The sequence below is a fragment of the Myxocyprinus asiaticus genome, chromosome 42 (genome assembly GCF_019703515.2).
Source record: "Myxocyprinus asiaticus isolate MX2 ecotype Aquarium Trade chromosome 42, UBuf_Myxa_2, whole genome shotgun sequence".
NCBI lineage: Eukaryota > Metazoa > Chordata > Actinopteri > Cypriniformes > Catostomidae > Myxocyprinus > Myxocyprinus asiaticus.
Window position 1 is genome coordinate 12,855,392 of NC_059385.1, and position 24,758 is coordinate 12,880,149.

At 41.3% G+C, this 24,758-nt stretch overlaps 1 protein-coding gene across 5 annotated transcripts in view; it reads right to left on the reverse strand.

Annotated features, from left to right (window-relative positions):
• Positions 1-3,548: 3,548 nt before the first annotated feature.
• ntm (neurotrimin) overlaps positions 3,549-24,758 on the reverse strand; it is a 467,252-nt gene continuing 446,042 nt past the window's right edge. For 2 of the 5 annotated variants that reach the window (XM_051683514.1, XM_051683512.1), the window contains 4 exons: positions 24,572-24,692; positions 17,857-18,008; positions 17,030-17,065; positions 3,550-5,952 (listed from right to left, as the gene is read on the reverse strand). In XM_051683514.1, the coding sequence (XP_051539474.1) occupies positions 5,852-5,952; positions 17,030-17,065; positions 17,857-18,008; positions 24,572-24,692 (410 nt within the window). In that variant the 3' untranslated portion in view covers positions 3,550-5,851. Of the gene's footprint in view, positions 5,953-17,029; positions 17,066-17,856; positions 18,009-24,571; positions 24,693-24,758 lie in introns of all 5 variants that reach the window. The other 3 variants (XM_051683513.1, XM_051683516.1, XM_051683515.1) reach the window with 3 other exon arrangements.

Sequence of the window (24,758 nt, forward strand, 5' to 3'; positions counted from 1 at the left end):
AATGCCCCTGCGCTATTGACGATACATTCACATTTGGCTGCAGTCCTATAGATACCGCAGCCAAAAAATGTCATGTCAAGTTAATGCAGTCAGTATAAATGCTTATTTATTCACACGTTTTTTCAAATAACCACCTCTAATTGCATACTCCAGAGGGGAGCTCCTGGGTACCAAGATAAAGAAGTCCACCAGGACTACAGAGGATAAAAACAGAGGATCCTTTTGTTTGGTTCAGGGGAGGTGATTGTCTTCCTTCACCTCCAAGAATATTTTTGAAATAAAAGGTGATGGATCCCTGGCTTCACTCTTTTTTTGTGCATGACGTACATTAATAGCCCTTACACAAAGGGTTGGCGAGAGATTGTCCAATTACGTAATGTTTTTTTTTTTTTTTGTTTTTTTTGACAAAAGCCAAATTCTAGCGTCTAGCAATGCATTTGCACAATTTGTCTTGGAAACCAAATTGTTTTCAATCCAAAGAGCACCATTTAAAAAAAAAAATTGGAAATAAATTGAAATAAAGTGCATTTTTGCTCTGGCACAAAAAAAAAAAAAAAAAAAAAAAAAAAGATATTGATTCAATTGCCCCAAATTACATAATTTAAACTACATAACAACATGCCCAGACCTGACTATGAAAAATATGCTTGCCTGAAAGTATTTGGGGTGTGCTTTTATTGTGTTCACTTAGTTACCCAAGCGTTATTACAAAATAAAGCAATAATAGAATTTTTAGAGTAAAAATCCTTTTGTGTGTGTGTGTGTGTGTGTGTGTGTGTGTGTGTGTGTGTGTGTGTGTGTGTGTGTGTGTGTGTGTGTGTGTGTGTGAATTTAATTTAATGTACAGTTTTCAACTAGAAGTTTGAAATCAACATGCAAAACCACTGCTAGAGAAAACAAGCATTTGAACAATTGGACTCTTCAATCAAAACTTATAATTACTGAGAAATAGCCATTGCAACAACAATGTAAAGCCCCGGTCTATCCTAACCATAAAATTTCTATATTTTGTGGCTATTCTTCTCTTCAGATATGTAAAACTGATCTGACTGGTTACCATCATTTCCAGCTGTCTCTCACTACCATCCTAATTATCTTCCATACTGCCACTTTTGTCACCTGGCCCTTCAGTGATGCTGCATCTCTAAATGTGCACCAGTGAGCTATGGTACAGCTCATCATTTACAATAAAAAAAAAATTTTTTTTTTTTAAAAAGAACAGTTGTGAAAAGTGACTCTTTAATTACAAGTCCGCACTGTAGCCATTCTTTGCTTCATTCACAGATGGCTCATTTCGCTTTTAGAATTTATACCACAGCTTTATTCTCAGCCTCACCACTTACAGGTGAGCATCATTCCCACAGGCAATGTCTGTCAAATTTAAAACACTTACAGGACTGACACCATTTTACTTAGCCAAAACAGTATATGATAGAGATGGTACCTAGGGGTTCTCAGCATTTGAGCTCTGAATGACTGATTTTGAATCAGCCTGTGAGGATTATTATATTTCTTTTCTCTTTTTTTTCCCTTTTTTTTTCTTTTTTTTAATGAGTGTTCATTTTTCAAGTCTTTTTTTGTATTTATTTTTTTGTTTATTTTATTTTGCATTTTTCTAAATTAGGGGAGACCAGGGCTAGTTTTCACACAGGGAAGTATACAAGCACTATATATCTCAGTAACTACAGGATAAGGTTTTGTCACAAATGTTTGTCTCTACCAGTGGTTTTGTCTTATATCTTTATACAATACATTTTGTGAATTCTATCCTCTAAGCTAAAATTCTAATATCTTACTTTTGTAATAACCACACTCGCATACATTAAGGTAATGGTCAATAATGAATGTAGACATTAACTGAAAGGTTGATGTATACATACATTAGTTTAGTTATAGTTTTGTGTCTATTATACATTACTGTTTTGTGTTTAATAGTTATTTAACTGTTTAAATTTGGCTATTTTGCCTATCAGGCTATTTAATGCCAGGTTCAATTGTGAAAACTTAAAAGGATAGTTTACCCAAAAATGAAAGTTCCCTAATCATTTACTCACCCTCATGCCATCCCTAATGTAAATAACTTTCTTTCTTCTGCAGAAAACAAATGAAGAATATCTCTGCTCTGTAGGTCCATACAATGCAAGTGACTGGTGGCCAGAACTCTGAAGGTCCAAAAAGCACATAAAGTCATCATAAAAGTAATCCATAAGACTCCAGTTGTTCAATCCATACCTTTAGAAGTAAAATTATAGGGTTGTGTAAAAACAGATAAATATTTAAGTCCTTTTTTTTCTGCTATAAATCTCCACTTTCACATTCTTCCTCTTCTTCTTTTATTTATTTATTTATTTTTTCTTGGCAATTCACATTAATTCAGGGCTGGGCAAAGGTGGAGGTTCATAGTAAAAAAAAATAAAAAAATACTTAAATATTGATCTGTTACTCACCCACATCTGATCGTTTCTGAAGATATGAATTTAACAACTGGTGTCCTATGGATTACTTTTATGCTGCCTTTATGTCCTTTGGGATCTTCAGAGTTCTGGCTACCATTGATTTTCATTGTATGGACCTACAGAGCCAAGATATTCTTCTAAAAATCTTAATTTGTGTTCTGCAGAAGAAAGACAGTCATACACATCTGGGATGGCCTGAGGGTATGATGAGAACATTTTTTGGTGAACTATCCCTTTAACATATTAGTGTCAGATATTGTCAAAAGCCAATATTTCCCCCTGGATTTGTTTTTCAGGTATATATTAAACCATTTTAAACAAACTATATCTCATCTATTGACTTCATTTTAATGCATTCAATACTCAAGTTGCAAAATTTACTACCTGAATGTTTTTTTTTTATTTATTTTTTTTATAAATATCAATTCATATTTAATGCCATAATATTGTAAATATGTATTTAGTGCATAAAATGTATATAGAATATTAAGTAACTATATCTATGCTATTTCTTAACTACATCAGATGTTACAAAAAAAAAAAAAATCTAATAAATAAACAAATAAATCAATACGAGTGCATTTTTGCCCCCACATTTGGAATTTCTTGGGCATTTTCTTCTATTTGAGTGGCAATCTTGCCCTGAGCCCTCCTTAATTTCTGACCCTGCCCCACAAATATTGTGCAGCATACCCTGCTACTGGAGCATTTTGTCACAAAAAGTCAATGTGCTCAATTCACTTACCTTTTTTTTTTTTTTTTTTTATCAAAAAATAAAAATAAAAATAACAGTGGACAAGTTTAATAACCAATACTTAAATATAGAAATAAAATAATAATAATAATAATAATAATAAACCTACCCTGAGGAATAGTCTCTTGAGTAAAAAGTGTGACAACTAACCCCGGTCTCCAACTACATTGTATTTAAAATTATATTTGTTGGATCCACTCCAATCATTATACACCGATGCATAGTGATGCAAATTATCATGCAATCGTATGCCGAAAAACAGCCTTGAATGTTCAAATAAAAAACCATATGTCCACTCAGCTAGACTGGAAAAATGACAGCAAATTATGAATTCATAAAATATATTTGAACAAAACCAGGATCCTTTAAGAACTACAATTTGACTGCAAACCAATTCTATTTAGATACAACATTTTATTATTGTATGTCTTAAATATGAACACACCATCTCAGTTGAAGGAAAAACATATGACGCAACAATTTCTTTACAGTACAAGGAGTTTAAATACTTTTAAAATGTGTTTCTCTTCAGGGAGTAGCAGAACAAAATTAACTTCTACAGTCTGATTTTTTGAAAGGTCCAGTGGTGAGGTCGAATGAATTTAAGTACATTTTTTGCAGCAACTTAAACATATTAATTGGATAATGAATTGGCCATGCACCAAAAAGCCTTGTTCCTGATAATATGGTGCATTGATAGGTTGCCCTTTTAGTCTCACTTAGCTGTTTTACAAATTTCCACACACAACATTTTTTATTTTGTTGTTATTTTAAATTAAAACACTGCAGTAAATGTGTGGATTTCCCTTTTAGTCTCTCATTATCTGTCTCTCTTCATGCACGTGCAAAATGTGAACTGGTTTAGACTGGTTGTGGTCCCTATATCTTAAAAAAAAAATGTTTTTTAAATAAAAATAAAAATGAAACTGCAATATGGAGCAATACACTTTTGGGGCAAAAATACAAAACATTCACCCAATAACCATACACAGACATCACATTCTTTTTCATTTACACAACTTGTGCTAAAAACCACTAAATTCAAGTTATACATCAGTATCATGGAGACTCATTTAATGTATGATTTACTGACTTATCTTTAAAGGAATTTTGGGGAAACAAATCCTATCAAATATGACAACAAAATGGAAAAAAATATTAGTATGGTTTTGAAGTCACAACCCATGCCTTTATACGGTGATGGTAAGTTTCAGAAATTATTCAAATCAAATCTCACTTTTTCAGAATATGGAACGTAAAAGGACATGCTCATGATGATGGTAAATATCCCTCATCTGGTTCCCAAAACACAATATTTAGAAGATTTCACATTATAAGAAAACTATAAGATTTCACATTAAGCACTGCAATAATAATGTTTTAGTTGGTATGTCCCTAACGCAGAAACCCTAATACCTTTTGCAAGAAATAAATTACACTGAAGGGAATAACAAAAATAGAAAAAAGTTGTTGCATTGTATTAAACAGATTCACAATTTTAGTAAAAACAAGTGTGCATATTTTCCCTTTGTACAAGTTATGCATATACATACATACATGTTAGCAGGAACAACGAGACAAGTTGAAATAACATTACAACATTTATGTGCCAGAAACTCTGGCTTTTTATAACTCAGATTATTTATTTCTATGCACAAAATCTACATAGAAATCAAATGATTTTTTGAAAGACCACCATGGTAACAAAAATCCAACTTTTGATAAGATAGTCTGGAATACGTGATCAACAGGTATTAGCAGATAGCTCTTTGGGCTCTCTCAATGGATCCATTAACTTTTTGTTGCATTTTTGGAATTTTAAATTGTCAAATGTCACATGTTTATCAGCTTCCTAAATTGTCATGTCATTTAGTTTAAAAACGACTCCAAAATCTGATTTATTTAATTGTGGTTTAAAGAAATCCTTTCTATGTGGTTCTGCATATTCCTACTGTGCCAGTCTGGTCATTAAATGTAATTTAGAATAAAACATACTGACTAGAGCCACAGAACACTGTTTTCAGTTTATGATGTGTTAAAGGGATAGTTCACCCAGAAATGCAAATTATATTAGCATTTTTGGGTGAGATATACCTTTGAATACTAAAAGCTTAGAGCTTAGAACAAAATACTCATAACAGACATGATGTTAATGTTACAGAGCATTTAAACTGTGTTGTGACTTTTTTTGCTGTACAGTCATGATACAGTAAAAATATAACAGCAATCCAAAAACAAAGACATATGCCCTTGTTATCGCATGCCTTTGAATTGAAATGATTAATTCCCTATCACACTGTATTCTACAAATCTGTATGGGGTTAAAGAGTTAACTAAAATTACAATCACAAAAATAAATGTAATTAAATATTTAAAATTAGACTTGCCTCTTCGTAATTTGCTTTTAGTGAATACAAAACTGTATTCGGTGGGCAAAACAGTGTGATAAGTAGCAATGTAAGTTACATTATTAAACTTTATTATAAAGAAAACAAATAATCATGATTTTTTAAAAGGAAGTACTTGGGGACCCATGCACATTCTGGGCATTTTTGGTAACCAATGCACAATTGTAACTCCTGGTGTGATGATATGTGATGTCACACATAGTGATTGGCATCCACTGAAAACTTCTTCACCATCAAAACTTGAGCAATATTTGTAGAACAACGATGAGAAGTAGACACATGGGTGTGAACATCGTTGAAGTGCCACTGTTGCCATCCTGAACTGCTCCAGGTCCTGCAGCATTGAAAAGAAACAAATAATCTGTCAGGCAAGACAGCTCTGGTCTTCAACTGTGCTTCAAACTTTCCAGTTTTTATTTGTGAGACTGTCTGAAACATTGAACTTGCATGAACTTTCTACTTGCAAAGCACAAACCTACACATTTTCTACTTCTAGTTTCATCTTATTTGAAGGGACAGCATTTTTAGAATTCTCTAGAGAGGTTGCTACACTTGGTCATTTCATGCAAATTTACTGATCGAAAAGGGTACATGCCCTTCAAGACGCATTTGAAATGAATAGCAATCTGATCACTGCATACAAGACGTGACTCGGCCAAGAGTAAATGTAACTGGTCGTTCAGGCCCCATACATATACGATCAAGACACATGAAGTGACTAAGTGTAAATACTGCAGGTCCAAGATTTATGGCACTAAATCATTATCTTATAGTGACAAAGAAGTCCTGTTAAAACCTACACCGATCAGCCACAATTAAATCCACCTGCCTAATTACGTGTAGGTCATGCTTTTATTGTAACTACATGTTTGAAAATTTTACGTTTCGCCACCATTTCCTGGAGAAATTAACACTAGAGAAATTGCCACTCTCCGCCCCGGACATTCAGGTATAAAAGGAGATGGCATGCACCACTCATTCAGCCGAGTGCATGTGTGTGTTCGTCCCGTCACCTTGCTGTTGCCGCTGGAATTACGGCGTATATCAGTGGTTACCTTTGCATGGTCGAGTGTTGTGCTTCCCCTGGGTATTTCGGCAGCTGAGTCCACAGGTGTAAAAGAGTATATTCAAAAGAGTATATTTTCTCTAAAAGAGCTCACACAAACAATTGGTGTCTTTTTAAAGAGGTCCTTTCGCTTTTGTGCTACTGGGTGTGGCTGTTATCTCTCCCAACCGGATGGTAACGAAATCTGTCTTGAGTGCTTGGGTCACCAGCATGCTGATGCAGCTTTTGTGGATGGGTCATGTTTTCACTGTGAGAACTTGCCCATGAGAACGTTGTGGTCGCAGCTCTCTTCCTTCTTCGAGAAGCAGAGAACCTCAGGCAGCTGGGTCAGTGAGCGCCATGGCCGATTTGGATGTGGATATGGGAGTTTCTCTGCCGGCTCAGTCCCTGTGGACCTCCCATCCCCCAGTACGCTCGTTCTGCCTGGTAGATTTCACGAGCGAGGCAGGCGGTCCACCGCAGGGCGGATTTAATGTCTTGTTCGGGGCTCACGATGAGGATGAGTTATCGGTCGCAGCATCAGAGGGTGGGCTCCTGCTTTTGGAAGCGGACGAGTCTACTGAGCTCCCGCTCTTGTGCAGTAGAGTTCAGGACAAAGCGGATGCTGAGTTGGCAGCTATGCTTGCCCGGGCAGCTGCGAACATCGGGCTTGAGTGGCACCCTCCGCCCCGCCCTGAGCGTTCGCAGCTGGATGATTGGTTTCTGGGCCTTTCTTCCTGGAAATGCATGAGGAGCTCGCAAAACCGTGGAAGGCGCCTTTCTCTGCCCGTACAGGCTTCGCAAGCTCATCCACCCTGGGGCAGCCAAGGGATATGTTGAGCTTCCCCAGGTCGAGCGCACCGTGGTGGTGCACCTGTGCTCACAGGGCACAGCCACCTGGAGGAATCGACCAAGGCTCTCTTCCCAGGTGTGTAAGTTTTCTTTGTCGTTAGTGGCGAAGGCTTTCAATGTCGTGGGTCAGGCCACCCTCCGCCTTGCATGCCATGGCCATCCTGCAGCTTCACCAGGCCAAGGCGCTTAAAGATCTACACGAGGGTAGGACCGACCCAGGGCTCATGCAGGAAATGCGCACCGTGACCGACCTCGCTCTACAGGCAACAAAAGTCACGGCGTGTGCCCTGGGTTGGACGATGTCCACTTTGGATGTCACTGCCCGCTCCTGGGGCATATGGCATCCTCGGCAGTGGTACTCCCCTTCGGGGTGATGCTTATGAGACACTCCAGCACTGGCTACAGACTCGAGTCCCGAGGTGGGCATGGTGCCACGGCACCCAGCATGTGATTACCGGTTCCCTTAGAACAGGTCTCGAGGCGCGTCGTGGTCACGACGGATTCCTCGAATTCGGGCTGGGGCGCCATGTGCAATGGGCAGACAGTATCGGGGCTCTGGACAGGGCCCCGCCTGCAATGGCACATCAACTGCCTAGAAATGCTGGCAGTATCGCCGGCCCTGTGGAGACTTCGGCCGTTGATTCAGGGCAAGCATGTGTTGGTCCGGACGGACAACACAGCGACTATAGCGTACATAAACTGCCAGGGCAGCGTACGTTCACGTAGCATGTCGTAACACGCTCACCGACTCCTCCTTTGGAGTCAGCAGACATTGAAGCCTCTGCGAGCCACTCACCTCCCGGGCATCCTCAACCATGCAGTGGATGCACTCTCATGACAGGTAACGCTCCGCGGAGAGTGGAGACTCCACCCCCGTGCAGTCCAGCTAATTTTGGAGAGATTTGGGGAGGCGCAGGTGGACCTGTTCTCCTCCCAAGAGTCCTCTCATTGCCCGCTTTGGTACTCCCTGTCTGAGGCTCCCCTCAGCACAGATGCCTTGCCACACAGCTGGCCTCGGGGGCTGCGCAACTACTGCGCAGTGAGCCTCATTGCACAGACATTGTGCAAAGTCAGGGAAGATGGGCAGCAAGTCCTAATGGTTGTGCCGTACAGGCCCAACCAGACTTGGTTCTCAGACCTGATGCTCCTGGCAGTAGCCCCTCCCTGGTGTATTCCCCTGAGGCAGGACCTTCTCACTCAGGGGCAGGGCACAGTCTGGCACCCACGGCCAGACCTCTGGAACCTCCATGTCTGGCTCCTGGATGGGACGTGGAAGACCTAGCAGGCCTTCCGCCAGCGGTGATAGACATGATCACTCAGGCCAGAGCCCCCTCCATGAGGCAGCTGGACACTCTGAAGTGGTGTCTCTTCACAAATTGGTGTTCTTCACATGGGGAAGATCCTCAGAGGTGCGCGTTTGGGTCTGTGTTGTCCTTCCTACAGGAGGGGCTGGAGAGATGGCTGTCTGAAGGTGTACATGGCTGCAATAACAGCGTATCATTATACACTGGATGGGAGACCCTCACGGCAGCATGACCTGATCACCAGGTTCCTCAAGGGCGTGAGGAGATTGAATCCCCCTAGGCCATGCCTGATTCCCTCTTGGGATCTCTCTGTGGTCCTATCTGCCTTACAGAGAGCCCCCTTTGAGCCCCTGGAGCAGGCTGAGCTCAGCACTTTGTCACTGAAGATGGCCCTCCTGGTGGCGCTCACTTCTATCAAGAGTGTTGGGGACCTTCAGGCTCTCTCTGTCACCAGCGAATGCCTGGAGTTCGGGCCGGCATACTCTCATGTGATCTTGAGACCCCGGCCCGGTTACATGCCCAAAGTTCCCAACACTCCCTTTGGGGATCAGGTGGTGAACCTGCAAGCGCTCCCTTCAGAGGAGGAAGACCCGGCCTTGTCGTTGCTGTGTCCAATTCACACCCTGCACATCTATCTGGACCGCACACAGAGCATTAGACGCTCAGAGCAGCTCTTTTTCTGTTTTGGAGGGCAGCAGAAGGGGAAAGCTGTCTCCAAACAGAGGCTGGCCCATTGGATTGTGGATGCCATTTCTCTGCTTACCAATCATGAGACCTGCCGTGCCCTTTGGGACTCTGGGCGCACTCCACTAGAGGTGTTGCGTCCTCCTGGGCACTGGCGAGGGGCACCTCTCTAACAGACATATGCAGAGCAGCGTGTTGGGCTACACCCAATACCTTTGCGAGGTTCTACAACCTGCGCATAGAACCGGTTTTGACCTGAGTGTTACAGGGTAACAACAGGTAGGCCGGGTAGCCGGTTGGGTGTATCGTCTTGCATTTGTGCCTTTCCCTTTTCAAGGTGATAATGTGCGCTATCTTGTCCACAACAGTTCCCCGCAACTGGTGAACACTGGACGCCTCTTGAATTTCTTAAGCACTATTCAGTGACAAACTTGGCGGAGGAGTAACAGCGCCAGGCCCAGTACTCATGGTATGCCCCTTTTTAGGTGAGCCTGCGTACCTGGGCTCAGTGCTCCATACGTGGTGATTCCCCCCTCGGTAATCCTGTATAATGTGTTTCCACTGTTCGGTTTCCCCATAGGTGAACTCTGTGTTTCACCTAAACAGAGCTTTGCTCTGCCTCGGCCACTGTTGCTGTGTACCCTCTCCGTAGATAGGGTCCTCCCCAGTGGCATCATTCCATATGTGAACTACCCCGTTGGTAAGTCCATGTGAGGTATTCTCCACATGTTAAACTCCCTCCAGTAGGATGTGGTCTCCATAGTGCTCTCCCTCCTGGAGACGGGAAGAGCACTTCCACAGTGCTATTCTAGCAGGTGCTCAGCGGGAAATTGCTTAATACAAAAAACAGGAAAGGTCACCGCCTGTAGCCTCCTCGGGTAAGTGCCTCCTCCCACCCTTAACGGGACCAGGGAGACACCTTACCTAACTCGCTGAAAGGTCACGACATGGTCGAGCACTCGCGGAGAGGCACACAGCAGCCTGCCCGTGTCCGCTCCTCCGTACCTCGTGACACAGTTCAGCACCTGCAGCGTTTTGTATAGGAACCCCTAGTGTCACTACATTGACACAACGTTAAGTGAATGACAGACAGGCAACGTCTTGGTTACTGATGTAACCTCTGTTCCCTGATGGAGGGAACGAGACATTATGTCCCTCCTGCCGCGGCGCTGAACCGACCGCTGACATGGCCGGGACTCTCTCTCAGCTCCTCAGCACAAATCTGAATGAGAGGTGCACGCCATCTCCTTTTATACTCGTATGTCCGGGGTGGAGAGTGGCATGCAAATTCCACTAGCCAATTTTCATTGGCCTTTTCTGAATGAAGCAAAGGTGATTGGAGTTCTCAAGAGCGAACCTAGTGTCACTACATCGACACAACGTCTCATTCCCTCCATCAGGGAACAGGGGTTACATCAGTAACCAAGACATTTTTAACCAAATCAGATAATCATATAATTTTATAATTATATAATTTAAAAGATATTGTCCCTTTATACAGCTTCAATGTTATACAACTACTGTTTTCTAAAAGGTAGTTTGACTGTAATTTATCTACTTTTAATACATTTTCAGCAGCTTGTATTTTGACAAGCCAAAGTAGCTTCCCCATCACTGTTCACAAAACACACAAAATACTCCACAGTAGGTGCTATTTTAGTCTAGATTAGCTGTTTTTGCTCTAACATTTATCTATTAAGCTAATCTAGATGTCAGAGTATTTCTGGCAGGGTTGCTGCTCTGCTGTTCAACCATACCATCTAACTGGGACAAGAGCGGTCCAGCTCGGTAGATCTCGGTAGATTAACGTCTAAATGAGCATCTTTAGTGGTCACGTTTGCATCTGTTCTCCTCATTTAAAACGAGCACATCCTGTCTCCCTGCACTCACACCATCATTACCCCACTGTACGGCACATCCTTGACCAGTCAACCGCTGAGGTCAGCTGTAATTGCAGTTGCATAAACAAGCTAATCACTGAAGGTGCAGTGTAACCAGATTACTGGGGGCAGAACAGTAGAGGAGGGAGAGGCACTTCACGTTCTGATGCAGTGTTCTGAACTGGTTGTAACAGAAAGAATTCAGAACGAAAGAGGATGAATTAATTATACTGGTCTGATAAAAGCAACTGCACTCATATCTTAAGATGATGCAGATTGTAAGGTTTATGATAAAGTTTAGTCTATTGTTAAAAATGTTGATGATAAGTAGAGGTTATTTGGGTGAATCTCACCAAACCTGTCAAGAATATCAAAAGACTGCTTAAAGAAAATGAAAAAAATTTAGGACCATTAAAAGGCCTTTTTTATGCACAACAGTCTCTACAGTGTAAAGAGAATGGTGCCAAAAAAAACAAAAAAAAAAATATCCAGTGAGCAGTAATTCTGTGGACGAAAACGCCTTGTTGATTAGAGGTCGACCGATAGTGGATTTTACAGATACCGATAACTAAGTTGGACAGTACCTGCCGATAACCAATTAATCATCCGAAAAACTTTATACTGAATGAAAAAATAACACTCAAAGTAAAATAGTGCTGAACTTTATTACAAAAATAAACAGTACTGACTGAACCATGAAAATGAATTGCACTTCTTTAAATGAAATAAATATATAAATATGAATATATATGAACTAACTTTAGAACTTTAAAGTCAGCTGATTTTTAAACTGACGTTGTTTCCTTAGTCCACAAGAAGGCACAATAAATACATAAACCATTCGGCACTGTTATATTATTGCATAGAACATTCTTGTCCTGGCTGTTAAAAAAGAGCATTTCATTTTCAACTAATGTGCATAAAATAAATAGTCAATCCATATTCTCCAATGTTAAGCCAAAAGTAAAATGAGTGGGGAAAACACTTCAATAGACAGTTTAAATGGTGTTACACTACTACTCCAGACTCAAGCTTCATAATAATAGCAAAATACCACATTGTTTTTTATTCAATACAGTTGTATGTAGAGTAGCAATATTCACATATAGTAGTGGTATTCAGCTGAACTCGGTGGTGAAGCGGCTCAGACAATGAGCCCAGGCCAGAGGCTGTTCAATCAGATGAAACACAACAGACAGAAACCGAATGCGAGGATCTCGTGACAGACACACATTTCCAAGTTGAACATTTTCCTGTCATTGCTTAATCTGAGAAACGCTTATAAGAGAGCAAGAGGCAACGGCCAAAGACCTCCACCAACTGTAAGGTGCTGTTCAAACCGAACATTTTTGCAACCATACATTTGTTTTTCTATGTAAACACACTAGATGAACGTCTTTGTTTCCCTTTGTTTTTGTTTATTCAGTGTCTCGTGCAGGAGCGCTGTTTTCTAGATGATGTGTCTAATTAAAAAAACTTTCAAAGCATACTGAGATACCTGCTTTCTGTTAAGCTGTATTTGTTGCGCTGTGTCTAGCCTTTTTTAGCGCAAGAATGTGATTGATCTGAAGTCATCGTATTACAGTGAGGATAAAAAAAACAATTGAAATCAGGTGCGTTTCTGATTTGTTTATACATTTCTCTCGGCTGCATGAAGATATTAATTTGCTTTCTCATGTCACAAGCTAAATATGCAACTTAGCTGGCTAACCAATGCATAAACGTGACCAGCTGGATATAAACTAATGCAAATAAATGGTAATAGATGGTAACAATCGTGACATTTAAACATTTGGGTAGGACTTGCGTGTATTTTTGTCACATCATTCTAACCGCTTAAGGTTAGCTTTAATGTTAGCATCCTCTCAGCCTTGTCAGCAAACATACTGCTGTTCTCTACTAATGCAGCATCTAGTCAAAAAATGTATTACTTTATAATGATATGACAATGTGTACTGTAGTGTATTTTATACAGTACACACCTTTTCGTAGTTGATGTTTTAAATCCGCATCTGAAGTGTTCCGCTCCATGGAGTGTAGTCTCACGTGTCAAAACAAACACCACAAGGCATCAGTGAAGTGATAGTTTTTATTTTGCCTCTAGAGGCCGCTCTCATACTGTATAATGTCAGCGGACCCTTTCCAGCTGCTCCAGCACCAGACGCAATGGGGAAAAACTATCAGTGTGGATTTTTGCCAATAACCGATAGTTCCAGAAATCTGTTATCGGTGCCAATTAATCAGCAAAACCGATAAACCGGCCGACCTCTATTTTTGATGACAGAGGTCAACGGATAATGAACAGAATGGTTCAAGCTGACAGAAAGCCTATGGTAACTCAGATAACCCCTCTGTACAACTGTAGTGAGCAGAATAGCATCTCAGAATGCACAACATGTCGAACCTTGAGGCGGATGGGCTACAACAGCAGAAGACCATGTTGGGTTCCACTTCTGTCAGCCAAGAACAGAAAACTGAGGCTGCAGTGGGCCTACCGTTTGTGTACCTCAGCAGAAATCCAGATTCATCTACTGTCCAGTTTTGATGAGCCTGTGCCCACTGCAGCCTCAGTTTCCTGTTTTTGGCTGACAGTAGTGTTACCCGGAGGGATCTTCTGCTGCTGTAGCCCATCTGCCTCAATATTCAACGTGTTGTATGTTCAGAAATGCTTTTCTGCATAGCACTGTTGTTACGCGTGTTTATTTGGGTGACTGTCACCTTCCTGTCAGCTTGGACCAGCCTGGCCATTCTCCTCTGATCTCTGTCATTAACAAGCCATTTTCGCCCACAGAATTGCCACTCATTGGATGTTTTTTGTTTTTCGCCCCATTCTCTTTACACTTTAGTGACTGTTGTACGTGAAAATCCCAGGAGATCAGCAGTTACAGAAATACTCAAACCAGCCCGTCTGGCACCAACAATCATGCCACGGTCTAAATCACTGAGATCACATTTTTCCCCATTCTGATGGTTGATGTGAACATTAACTGAAGCTCTTGACCCATATATGCATGATTTTATACATTACAGTGCTAAAAACATGATTGGCTTAGTACTTAGTAATGCGAGAAAAAAAGATATTTTAGTTCATGTTTAAAGTATTTGTATGGTATTATATGGTAGTATGGTTGTTGTGTTGCCTTAAACATCATGCTGTTTTCAATAAAAAATATAAATGTATTACAGTGATTTTGTATTTTAATACAGTAAATTACTGTATTACAGTAATGAGAATCCAATGAAAATCACCACTGAGAATAATGCGAATAACAAATGTTTTTTTAAATTTTTTTTTTTTTATATAATATTAATAATAAACATAGTTACAGCATGTTCTAAATTAAAGACAGGGCACCCATTAAACTAATATGCAGGGCAGATTTTCAAAGTCACAGCCCTGTTTATTCTCTCATAATTCAAAGAGATCACTGTTAGCGAGCACCAAATTTCAGTCCCAGCAAAACAAATTTTATGTCATGGTTTAAGCAAGGGTGTCTATGTGTCTGAATAGCTTTTCCTTTTGATGGGTCTCAAAGAATGAAGTCTAATTTCTCCTTGATTTAGGGGAGTTCGCTAGTCTTTCTTTAGGGACTGCGATCCAATTATTCTGCAGACACAGCTTAGAGTAAATCCTGTGCAAGTGTAATTATACTAATGTGAGGTTCTCACAATCAAATTCATTGCAATTAATGACTCTCCGGAGAGCAAATGGTTACCAATTCCACAAATATTTTAGGCCAGACAGTTGGATGAGACACAAGTTCTACAGCAGAGCTAAAGATTAAAGGACAATACAAGGACACGTCATTAACAATAATAAGCTTCAAAGACATATGTGTGCACAGAATGACCCTTTTAAAAAAGTACTATGGTGGCAGTGTTGGGAAGTAATTAACTAAAACTTACCAACATTTTGTAATGGTATGACATTTTATTGCTTTGTAGCTGATTGTACTAAGGCAATAATCAAAATGCCTGTCTAAAATGCTCACTCTCGCTCTCAAATTAAGCACTGGAACGTCCAGTTTCTTTAGTGAATCGGTTCATGTGGATGGTTCAAACTAAACGATTAATTGTTTTTATTAGAGTGACTGTATGGCATTTTATTTTTATTTCAAAATAATATAATGTATATTCATAATATTTATAACCAAATAATATAATATTGCTGCTATTTGTCACTTTATTTTTGACTGATTGGATTTTCTTTTTTTTTCTGATATGCAACAAAATATTATATAACAACATTTTTACGGAATAATGTAATATTGCTGCTTTTCATCACTTTGTTTTTGACTGATTGCAAAATATAAATAAAAATAAATCAATAAATAAATAAGGTGCACGTACCGCATTTTACATCTTTTTATTTTATTTTTTTAGTGGTATGTAAAATAATATTATATTTTTTTACAATAATGTTACAAAATAATTTTATATTGTTACTGGTAATTACTTTGTTTTTCACTGACAGCAACTAAATAAATAAATAAAGTGCCTGCATGGTATTTAATTTTTTTTATTATTTTTTTTTATTATTGATATACAAGATAATATTATGTTTATTACAATATTTAAAAAATATATATATAATATTGCTGCTGTTTATCACTTAGTTTTTCATTGATTGCATAAATAAATAAATAAAATAAATAATATCTGATTTAGACACTATAAATTATTGACTTCCTCAAGTTTTTTAGTACCTTGTAGTGCAACAAATTATTTTTTTGATAGTGTATCTTGACCGTCGCTGAACTACTTTAAAATATAAGTAACTTGTAGCTTTACAAATTAAATTTTTAAAGAAGCTTCCCCAAAACTATAGTATCAATCCCATAGTAAAATTATGGCATCAGATGGTAATATTATGGTACTTTGATATACACCATGGTACTGTATAATAACCATGACATTTACATGCACCCCAAGGAACTTCTAAGAATACCATGGTATTATTAACACGGTTGAATCCGGAAAACCACGGTAATACCTTGGCCTTTTTTTGTAGCGAGCGATGTTCATTAAAGTACATTTCTTAGCATCTAAGTGATAATGAAGCACTGGCAGTTCCACATAACATCAAAAAGACATGATATGATGCAGAGGTGTACTTACAAACAGAGGATGAGTGCATGAATTGTCATAATGAAGCCATGCATTGGTGGAGGAAGGTTAGACAGGAAAAAGTGACAAGAGGAAAAAGAGAAATATGTTTAGGCTATAGAAAACACAGAGCTATTCATCAACCCACAGTGACTGAAGTCAGAATGAGGCATGTCAGTACCCCGTCATTCCCCAAGTGGCAATTGAGACTGTCACTCAAAGTGCCGAATATATTATTGACATTACAAAATGGAATTTTAAGCTAATAACCTTCTTAATAGGAATAGCTAGTGGCCAATTTACAATCTGACAATCACATTCTGTCACACGAGGCGAGACAATTATATTACCCCATTCAAATCATGGAAATTTCGTGCGGCAATCTGGCCAATAAACTCGAGTGCCGCGTCAATGACTTCTCATCGTCATGTAGCGGTTGATGTGAAAATAACCATGTTTGTATCTGATTTGCTTATTAAACACGCAGGAACATGCTTTAGGGGGTGAGCAGTATGCCACATGCCCATGCAGAGTACTAACCTTGCAATAGCGTCGAACTAGTGGGTTCAATAATTTCTACATCAACAAAAACAGAGTAAAAAAAACAAAAAACAAAAGTGAATCAAAAGCAAATTAGGTAAAAAATTTGGAGATGGAGCCTAGTGGTAATCTCAAAGATAGTTCCAAAAGTCAGAAACTACTGCATGGATATTCATAGCATTTATAGGACAAGCCATTGTTTGAGCGTTACTGACAAGATACTTTATATTTGCTTTGCTTACTTTCAAATTTGTGGACAGATTCAGCAAAAAAGAGACAGAAATTCCTTCAAATCACCATTCATACATTAAAGACCCCGTGACATCATTTTTTTAATCCATGGCTTTGATGCCATCTGTATGCTAGTGTACTCCTAAACAATGGAAGAATTTACTTTAAGCAGATTAACATTAAAATATATTTTTCTTCTGGAACAATCCAAAAATATTGATCTCATGTAACAGTAGCCAGTTGGTAGGTAGCTGTGCAGAGTGTGTTAACCTCACTCCCCTGGTTTCAAGAGGTGCAGTTGCGACTGACACTAAAGGCTGTAGCCGGTTCGATTCCCACCGGAGCAGGTCGAGAAGGACCGGTTACAATCACACTACACATATTTTTGTAGCAAGTAGCAAATCACGGTTCATGACTGTGACGCAATTAAAGCTTAGTGTTTTTTTTTTTTTTTTACTTCCTGTTTCAATAGGAAATATGTCAACAGGAAATTAAACTGATATCACGGGGTTTTTAAACTAGTTAAGAGTAAATGCAAAGAGGCTACTGACAGATTCCAACCTTGATTAAAAATGGCAACTAATAACCAAACTCACCGTATAGGACAATGTTTGTGTTGGCACTCCCGAGTTTGTTGATAGCAACACAAGTGTAATTGCCATAGTCTGCCTCGGACACATTGAAGAAAGTCAGCTTTGAAAGTACTCCGGCATTCTCAATCTCAATACCATCAAAGCCATTGAAGATCCTGGGAAACAGTCAGCAAATAGGAGACTTGAATCAGCCAGCTGTGTTTATGCTACATCAGAGCTTCCTTTGATGCTGGAGGTTATTTTTATGAAAAGTATCAACGTTTTCCGGATGCAGACGTAAACGGAGGGCCTGGATGCATTAAATGGAGGCAAAACTGCTGGATGAATTACTGTAGACACACGGACACACACGTGACTATGCACATTTAATTTTGATACAACACTGTGACAACTTATTCTTCCCTTGATATCAAAGACGGTTTGAGAGAACATATTCAGATACATTCCAGCCAAAGTCACAGGAAGCATTTTGCCACGGAAAATAGTGGATATATGGCAGAATATTTTGTTCCCTGTCTGTCATTCACTCGATGTTGTGTCGATGTAGTGACACTAGGGGTTCGATCTTGAGAGCCCCAATCACCTTTGCTTAAAATAGAAAAAGCCAATGAAATTTGGCGAGTGGAACATGCATGCCACTTTCCGCCCCGGACATACGGGTATAAAAGGAGATGGCATGCATCACTCATTCAGATTTTTTCTTCGGAGCCGAATGATTGTGTGTGTGTGTTATTCCTCTCACCTCTTGCTACACTGCTGGATTTTTACGCCGCATATCAGCAGTCACGGTTGAGTGCTGTGCTTCCCCTGGGTGCTTCGGCAGCCTGAGTCTTCAGGTGCCAAAAGAGCATATTCAAGAAATAATATATTTTCCTTCTAAAAGAGCTCGCGCAAACACTTGCAGTCTTTTTAAAGATGTCCTTTCCGCATTTGCGCTACTGGATGTGGCCGTTATCTCTCTCCTCTGGATACCCATGAAATCTGCCTCGAGTGTCTGGGGCACCAGCACGCCATGGCGGCTTTTGTGGAAGGGTTGTGTTCTCATTGTGAGACCATGCCCATGAGAACATTGCGGTCGCGGCTCACTTCCTTCTCCGTGAAGCAAGGAGCCACCGCTGCTCCCCAACCTGGTCCGTCCTGGGCTGACGCTCAGCCGGCCGGGTCGGGAAGCACTGCGGGTGATCTGGATGTGGACATGGAAGCATTTCCGCCGGCTCAGCCCCCGCAGACCTCCCATCCCCCAGCATGCTCATTCTGTCCGGACGAGCTGTCGAGCAATGCAGGCGGTCTGCCTCACGGCGGGTTTAATGTGTCGTTCGCGGCTCGCGATGAGGATGAGCTTTCGGTCGTGGCATCGGAGGGTGGGCTTCTGCTAACGGAAATGGACGAATCTTCTGAGCTCCCGTCCACAGGTGGTAGAACACAGGATGAGGCGGACGCTGAGATGGCAGCTGTGCTTGCCCGGGCGGCTGCGAACATCAGGCTGAAGTGGAACCCTCCACCCTGCCCTGAGCATTCGCGGCTGGATGATTGGTTTCTGGGCTCGGAGCATGACTCACGGCCACGCCCCGCCCCAGTGCCTTTCTTCCTAGAAGTGCACGAGGAGCTAACGAAGTCATGGAAGGCATCTTTTACTGCCTGTCCACTCTGACTACCCTCGACTGTGGAGCAGCTAAGGGATATTTCGAGCTCTCCCAGGTAGAGCATGCCGTAGCGGTGCATTTATGCCCGCAGGGTGCAGCCACCTGGCACGACCGACCAAGGCTCCCTTCCAAGGCCTGTAAGTTCTCTTCCTCTTTAATGATGAAGGCTTTCAAGGCCGTGGGTCAGGCTGCTTCCGCCCTGCACACCATGGCCATCCTGCAGGTCCACCAGGCCAAGGCACTAAAAGATCTGCACAAGGGTAGGACCTACCCAAGGCTGATGCAGGAACTGTGCACTGAGACCGACCTCGCCTTACGTGCGACAAAGGTCATGGCGTGCGCCCTGGGCTGGACGATGACCACGCTTGTGGTCCAAGAGCAGCACTTGTGGCTCAACCTTGCGGAGATGCAAGACGCAGAGAAAGTCCGCTTTCTTGATGTGCCTATCTCCCAAGGGGGGCTTTTTGGCGACACCGTCGAGGATTTCGCCAATCAGTTCTCAACGGTGAGGAAGCAGACCGAGGCAATTAAACATCCTGCCGCGGCGCAACCTGGCCACCTTCAGGCCACCGAGTTCCCACAGCCCATCTGCTTCTCGCCAGAGCCGTTCCCCTGTAGTGCCAGCCCCGGCTCCTGGACCATTGGAGCCCGCACGCCGGCCTCAGAGAAAAAGATCCTCCCACAGGAAGTCGGCTACACCTGCCCATCAGCCGGCCCCCAAGAACCCCAGATGGGCTTCGAGGCAGACCTGACATGGCCCACCCATGGGTGGGGTGCCTGCTCTGCCTTGCCGCAAACCACCCTGCCCTGACACGGTAAGTCCAGTCGTCTCCCTGGTGCCACTGTCACGGAGACTGGAGGCCTGGTTAGAGCTCTCCAGCCCCTCACAGTGGCTCATCAGGACGATTTGCCTCGGCGACATCACAGTTGGTTCGCGGTCATCGGCCTGAAGGATGCGTACTTTCACGTATCGATCCTTCGTCGACACAGACTCTTTCTTTGTTTTGCCTTCGAGGGACGAGCATACCAGTACAAGGTCCTACCCTTCGGTCTGTCCCTGTCTCCTCGCGTATTTTCCAATGTCTCAGAGGCTGCTCTGGCCCCGCTGAGGAAGAAGGGCATTCGCATTCTCAATTAACTAGATGACTGGCTAAACCTAGCTCACTCGTGAGATCTATTGTGTGTGCACATGGACCTTGTGCTTCAGCACCTCGACCGACTTGGGCTTCAGGTCAACTGGGAGAAGAGCAAGCTCTCCCCTGTGCAGAGAATCTCTTTTCTCGGTATGAAGTTGGACTCTGTCACTCTCAGGGCCCGTCTTACGACCGAACATGCTTCAGGCAGAAGATAGCGGTGCCAGTGAAACAATTTCAGAGGCTCCTGGGGCATATGGCATCCTCGGCGGTGGTTCTCCCCCTCGGGTTGATACATATGAGACCACTTCATCACTGGCTACAGACTCGAGTCCCGAGGTGGGCATGGTGCCACGGCACCCGGCGTGTGACCATCATGCCACATTGCCATCAGACTTTCAGCCCTTGGTCGGACCTGGCATTTCTATGGGCAGGTGTTCCCCTAGAGCAGGTCTCAAGGTCACGACGGATACCTCGAAATCGGGCTGGGGTGCCGTGTCGTTGCAGGCAGAGTCGGGGCAGGCAGTGTCGGGGCTCTGGATGGGGCCCTGACTCCAATGGCACATCAACTGATAAGAGTTGCTGGCAGTATTGCTGGCCCTGAGGAGGCTCCGGCTGTTGATTCAGGGCAAGCATGTGTTGGTCTGAACTGACAACACAGTGACCGTAGCATACATAAACTGCCAAGGCAGCGTACGCTCGCATCACATGTCGCAACTCCTCCTTTGGAGTCAGAAGACCTTGAAGTCTCTGCGGGCCACTCACCTTCCGGGTGTCCTCAACCATGCAGCGGATGCGCTCTCACGGCAGGAAACACTCCGCAGGGAGTCGCACCCACATAGCCCAGCTGACCCCGTGGGGAAGACCCACAGAGATGTGCCATCAGGTCTGTGCTGTCTTTCCTTCAGGAAGGGCTAGATAGATGGCTGTCTCCCTCTACCCTGAAAGTGTACATAGCTACCATAGCAGCTCACCACGATGCACTGGATGGGAGACCCTCACGACAGCGCGACCTGATCAACAGGTTCCTCAAAGGCGCGAGGAGGTTGAATCCTCCTAGACTGCGCCTGATCCCCTCTTGGGATATCTCTGTGGTCCAACATGACCTACAGAGAGCCCCCTTTGAGCTCCTGGAGCAGGCCAAGCTCAGCACTCTGTCCCTGAAGATGGCCCTCCTGGTGGCGCTCACTTCCATCAAGAGGGTGGGGGACCTGCAGGCGCTCTCTGTTACCAGCGAATGCCTGGAGTTCGGGCCAGCACACTCTCACTTGACCTTGAGACCCCAGCCCGGTTACGTGCCCAAAGTTCCCACCACTCACACAACGTTGAGTGAGTGACAGACAGGGAACGTCTTGGTTACTGATGTAACCTCTGTTCCCTGATGGAGGGAACGAGACATTGTGTCCTTCCTGCCGTGGCGCTGATCCGGCCGCTGATATGGCCGGGGCTCTATATCGGCTCCTCAGCATAAATCTGAATGAGTGATGCACATCATCTCCTTTTATACCCGCATGTCTGGGGCGGAGAGTGGCATGCAAATTCCACTCGCCAATTTTCATTGGCCTTTTCTATTTTAAGCAAAGGTGATTGGGGCTCTCAAGATTGAAACCCTAGTGTCACTACATAGATTATCTCAAATATATACAGAAAATTCAGTGAACTGTTGTCAATCACAAACTGGTGAAATAGAATACACTGTAAAATAAAATAACTTCTACCCTCTATAATTTAATTAGGTGAGATTGAAGGAGAAATTACATAGTATATGACCAAGAAAGTGAAATTCTACAACATATTTTAACCTTAAGTGTTTCAATCTCTGCAGCAACTTCAATGCTCCTGACAAAAAATACTGTGGATATGATTACAATCATTTTTGCTCTTTTCCTCTCTACAAATCCAGTGAAAAAATTTGACACACTTGATGGAATTGTTCGACGTGATCTTAAAAACCTTTTAATCTGCACCTTTTGCTTACATGCTTGAAATTAGCATTGTAGACAAAAAATAAAAAAATAAAAAAATAAATTTAAAAAAAGTATATATATATATATATATATATATATATTTCACTTGTTTTGACTATAAAAACTCTGCCAGTACAGTAAGACAAAATACACATGTTAAAAATACATTCTCTGAAAAACCTAAATATCTTATGCAGTGTTGTTTCTAAAATAAGAAGAATCAAATTGATCTTGTTTTAAGGATTTTTATATATTTTTACAGGAAAACAATACTAAAATTATTATCAAGAATACGATTTTTGTCCTAATATCAAAGGTCTTACTAGAAAAAAGAAATTATGATCCAACGTGAATTTTCTTGATAAACAATATGATCGTGCCTGGTAACGTGCATGTAAAATGGCTAGAAATAGCATTTTAGCTTTGCATAAAGCTGACAATTTACACAAGGTTTATTTCTATTTCTTCTGCTCCAAACTTACTTCAAACTTACTTATCTGCCTGCTCATATGAATATAACACATCATAAGAAAGTGTTTCACTGCTGTTCAAATGCACTTTGGATCGCACCATTTATATGTATAAATGTTTTCCATCTGAAAGGACTAAATATTAAATGAAACAAATGACAATAAAATGCAAAGTAATCTCTTCAGTAATCAAAATACTTTTTGAATGTAACTGTATTCTAAATACCAATGATTTAAATTGTAACTGCAGTGGAATACAGTTACTTATATTTTGTATTTTAAATATGTATTCCCGTTACTTGTATTTCGTTACTCCCCAACCCTGTATATATATATATATATATACACACTACACAATTCCCATATTTCCATTTTAGTTTTAATGACCTTACTATTTAAAATAAATAAATAAGGAAATTAGTAATAATAAAGAATGAATAGATGTGTCCTAACTTTTCACAGGTAGAGTAACATATTTGTAACATACTGTAATATATATATATATATATATATATATATATATATATATATATATATATATGTATATTACAGTATAATATTTTACAGTGCATCTGCAGCATCTTTAAATCCACATACTTTAGGTCAGTGGTTCTCAAAGTGTGGGGCGCACCCCGTAGGGTGGCTTCAGAAGAACTGAAATCTAAGGCACGAGTGTTATGGATGACTTTAATGGTGCTTTTATGTGTGCTTTCGAAGCTTGGACAGTCACAAACACGATCCTCTCTTCCCTGAATCTTGTATTTCATGGATGAAAAAAGTAATACTGATTTTGAACGACGAGTAAATGATGGTGGAAAGGTCAGTATATCAGTTTAAAGTTATTAAATATCAGTTATTAAAGTATATCAGTCTCATTAATCAGGTGCAAATTATTGTCCAGAGGTCCTGACCGCTACCGAAACAGCGCGTAGACGGCACTGTCACGTAATACTTGTTACTTTTTTCAGCACTGGCTAGGATGCAACAATCACGTCAATTATTATTACTGGATGAGTATTAAAAAAAAAAAAAAAACTTTTATAGAGACTGCTGAAGCTTATTTCCATTCACAGATATGAATCCTTGCAATTATCAGTTTTTTTATTAAAAAATAACTATTCAAGAGTAAAATTGTCTCCAATGAGATATAAAACTTTCTGGTAGTTAAATGCAGATGAATAGAGGATTCTGTTTTCGGAGCGGCCAAGCACCCCCTGGAGTGAAGTGAAACTTTCTATTCAGTTTTCATTGTATTTTTAAATAAAACCTGTTTTGTCAAATGAAGATGAAAGAAAACTGAGTTTAATATTTTAAAAACATTTTTATTTTTTTTTCAGTAAAAACAAAATTATTTAGATTAGATTATCTGGAGGGGTGGCAGATGTTTTTCTTGTTTCAAAGGGGGGCGTGACCCAAAAAAATTGAGAACCACTACTTTAGATTATTGCTTTATGACAAAAGAAAGATGCAGATGTAATGTAATATCCTGCAGTGACATGCCATACCTCATGTCATCTCTGTACCACTCAAAATCTGCCTCGGGTACAGCATCTGCCTCACACTGCAGAACGCTTCTCTGACCCAGGGTCACGCCAACATCCCTGCCCTCTGAAACACTAGGAGGATCTAAATACACAAAAACACAAATGCGATTAGTCATCGGTGAACATGAGAACACTTACTAACCATCAA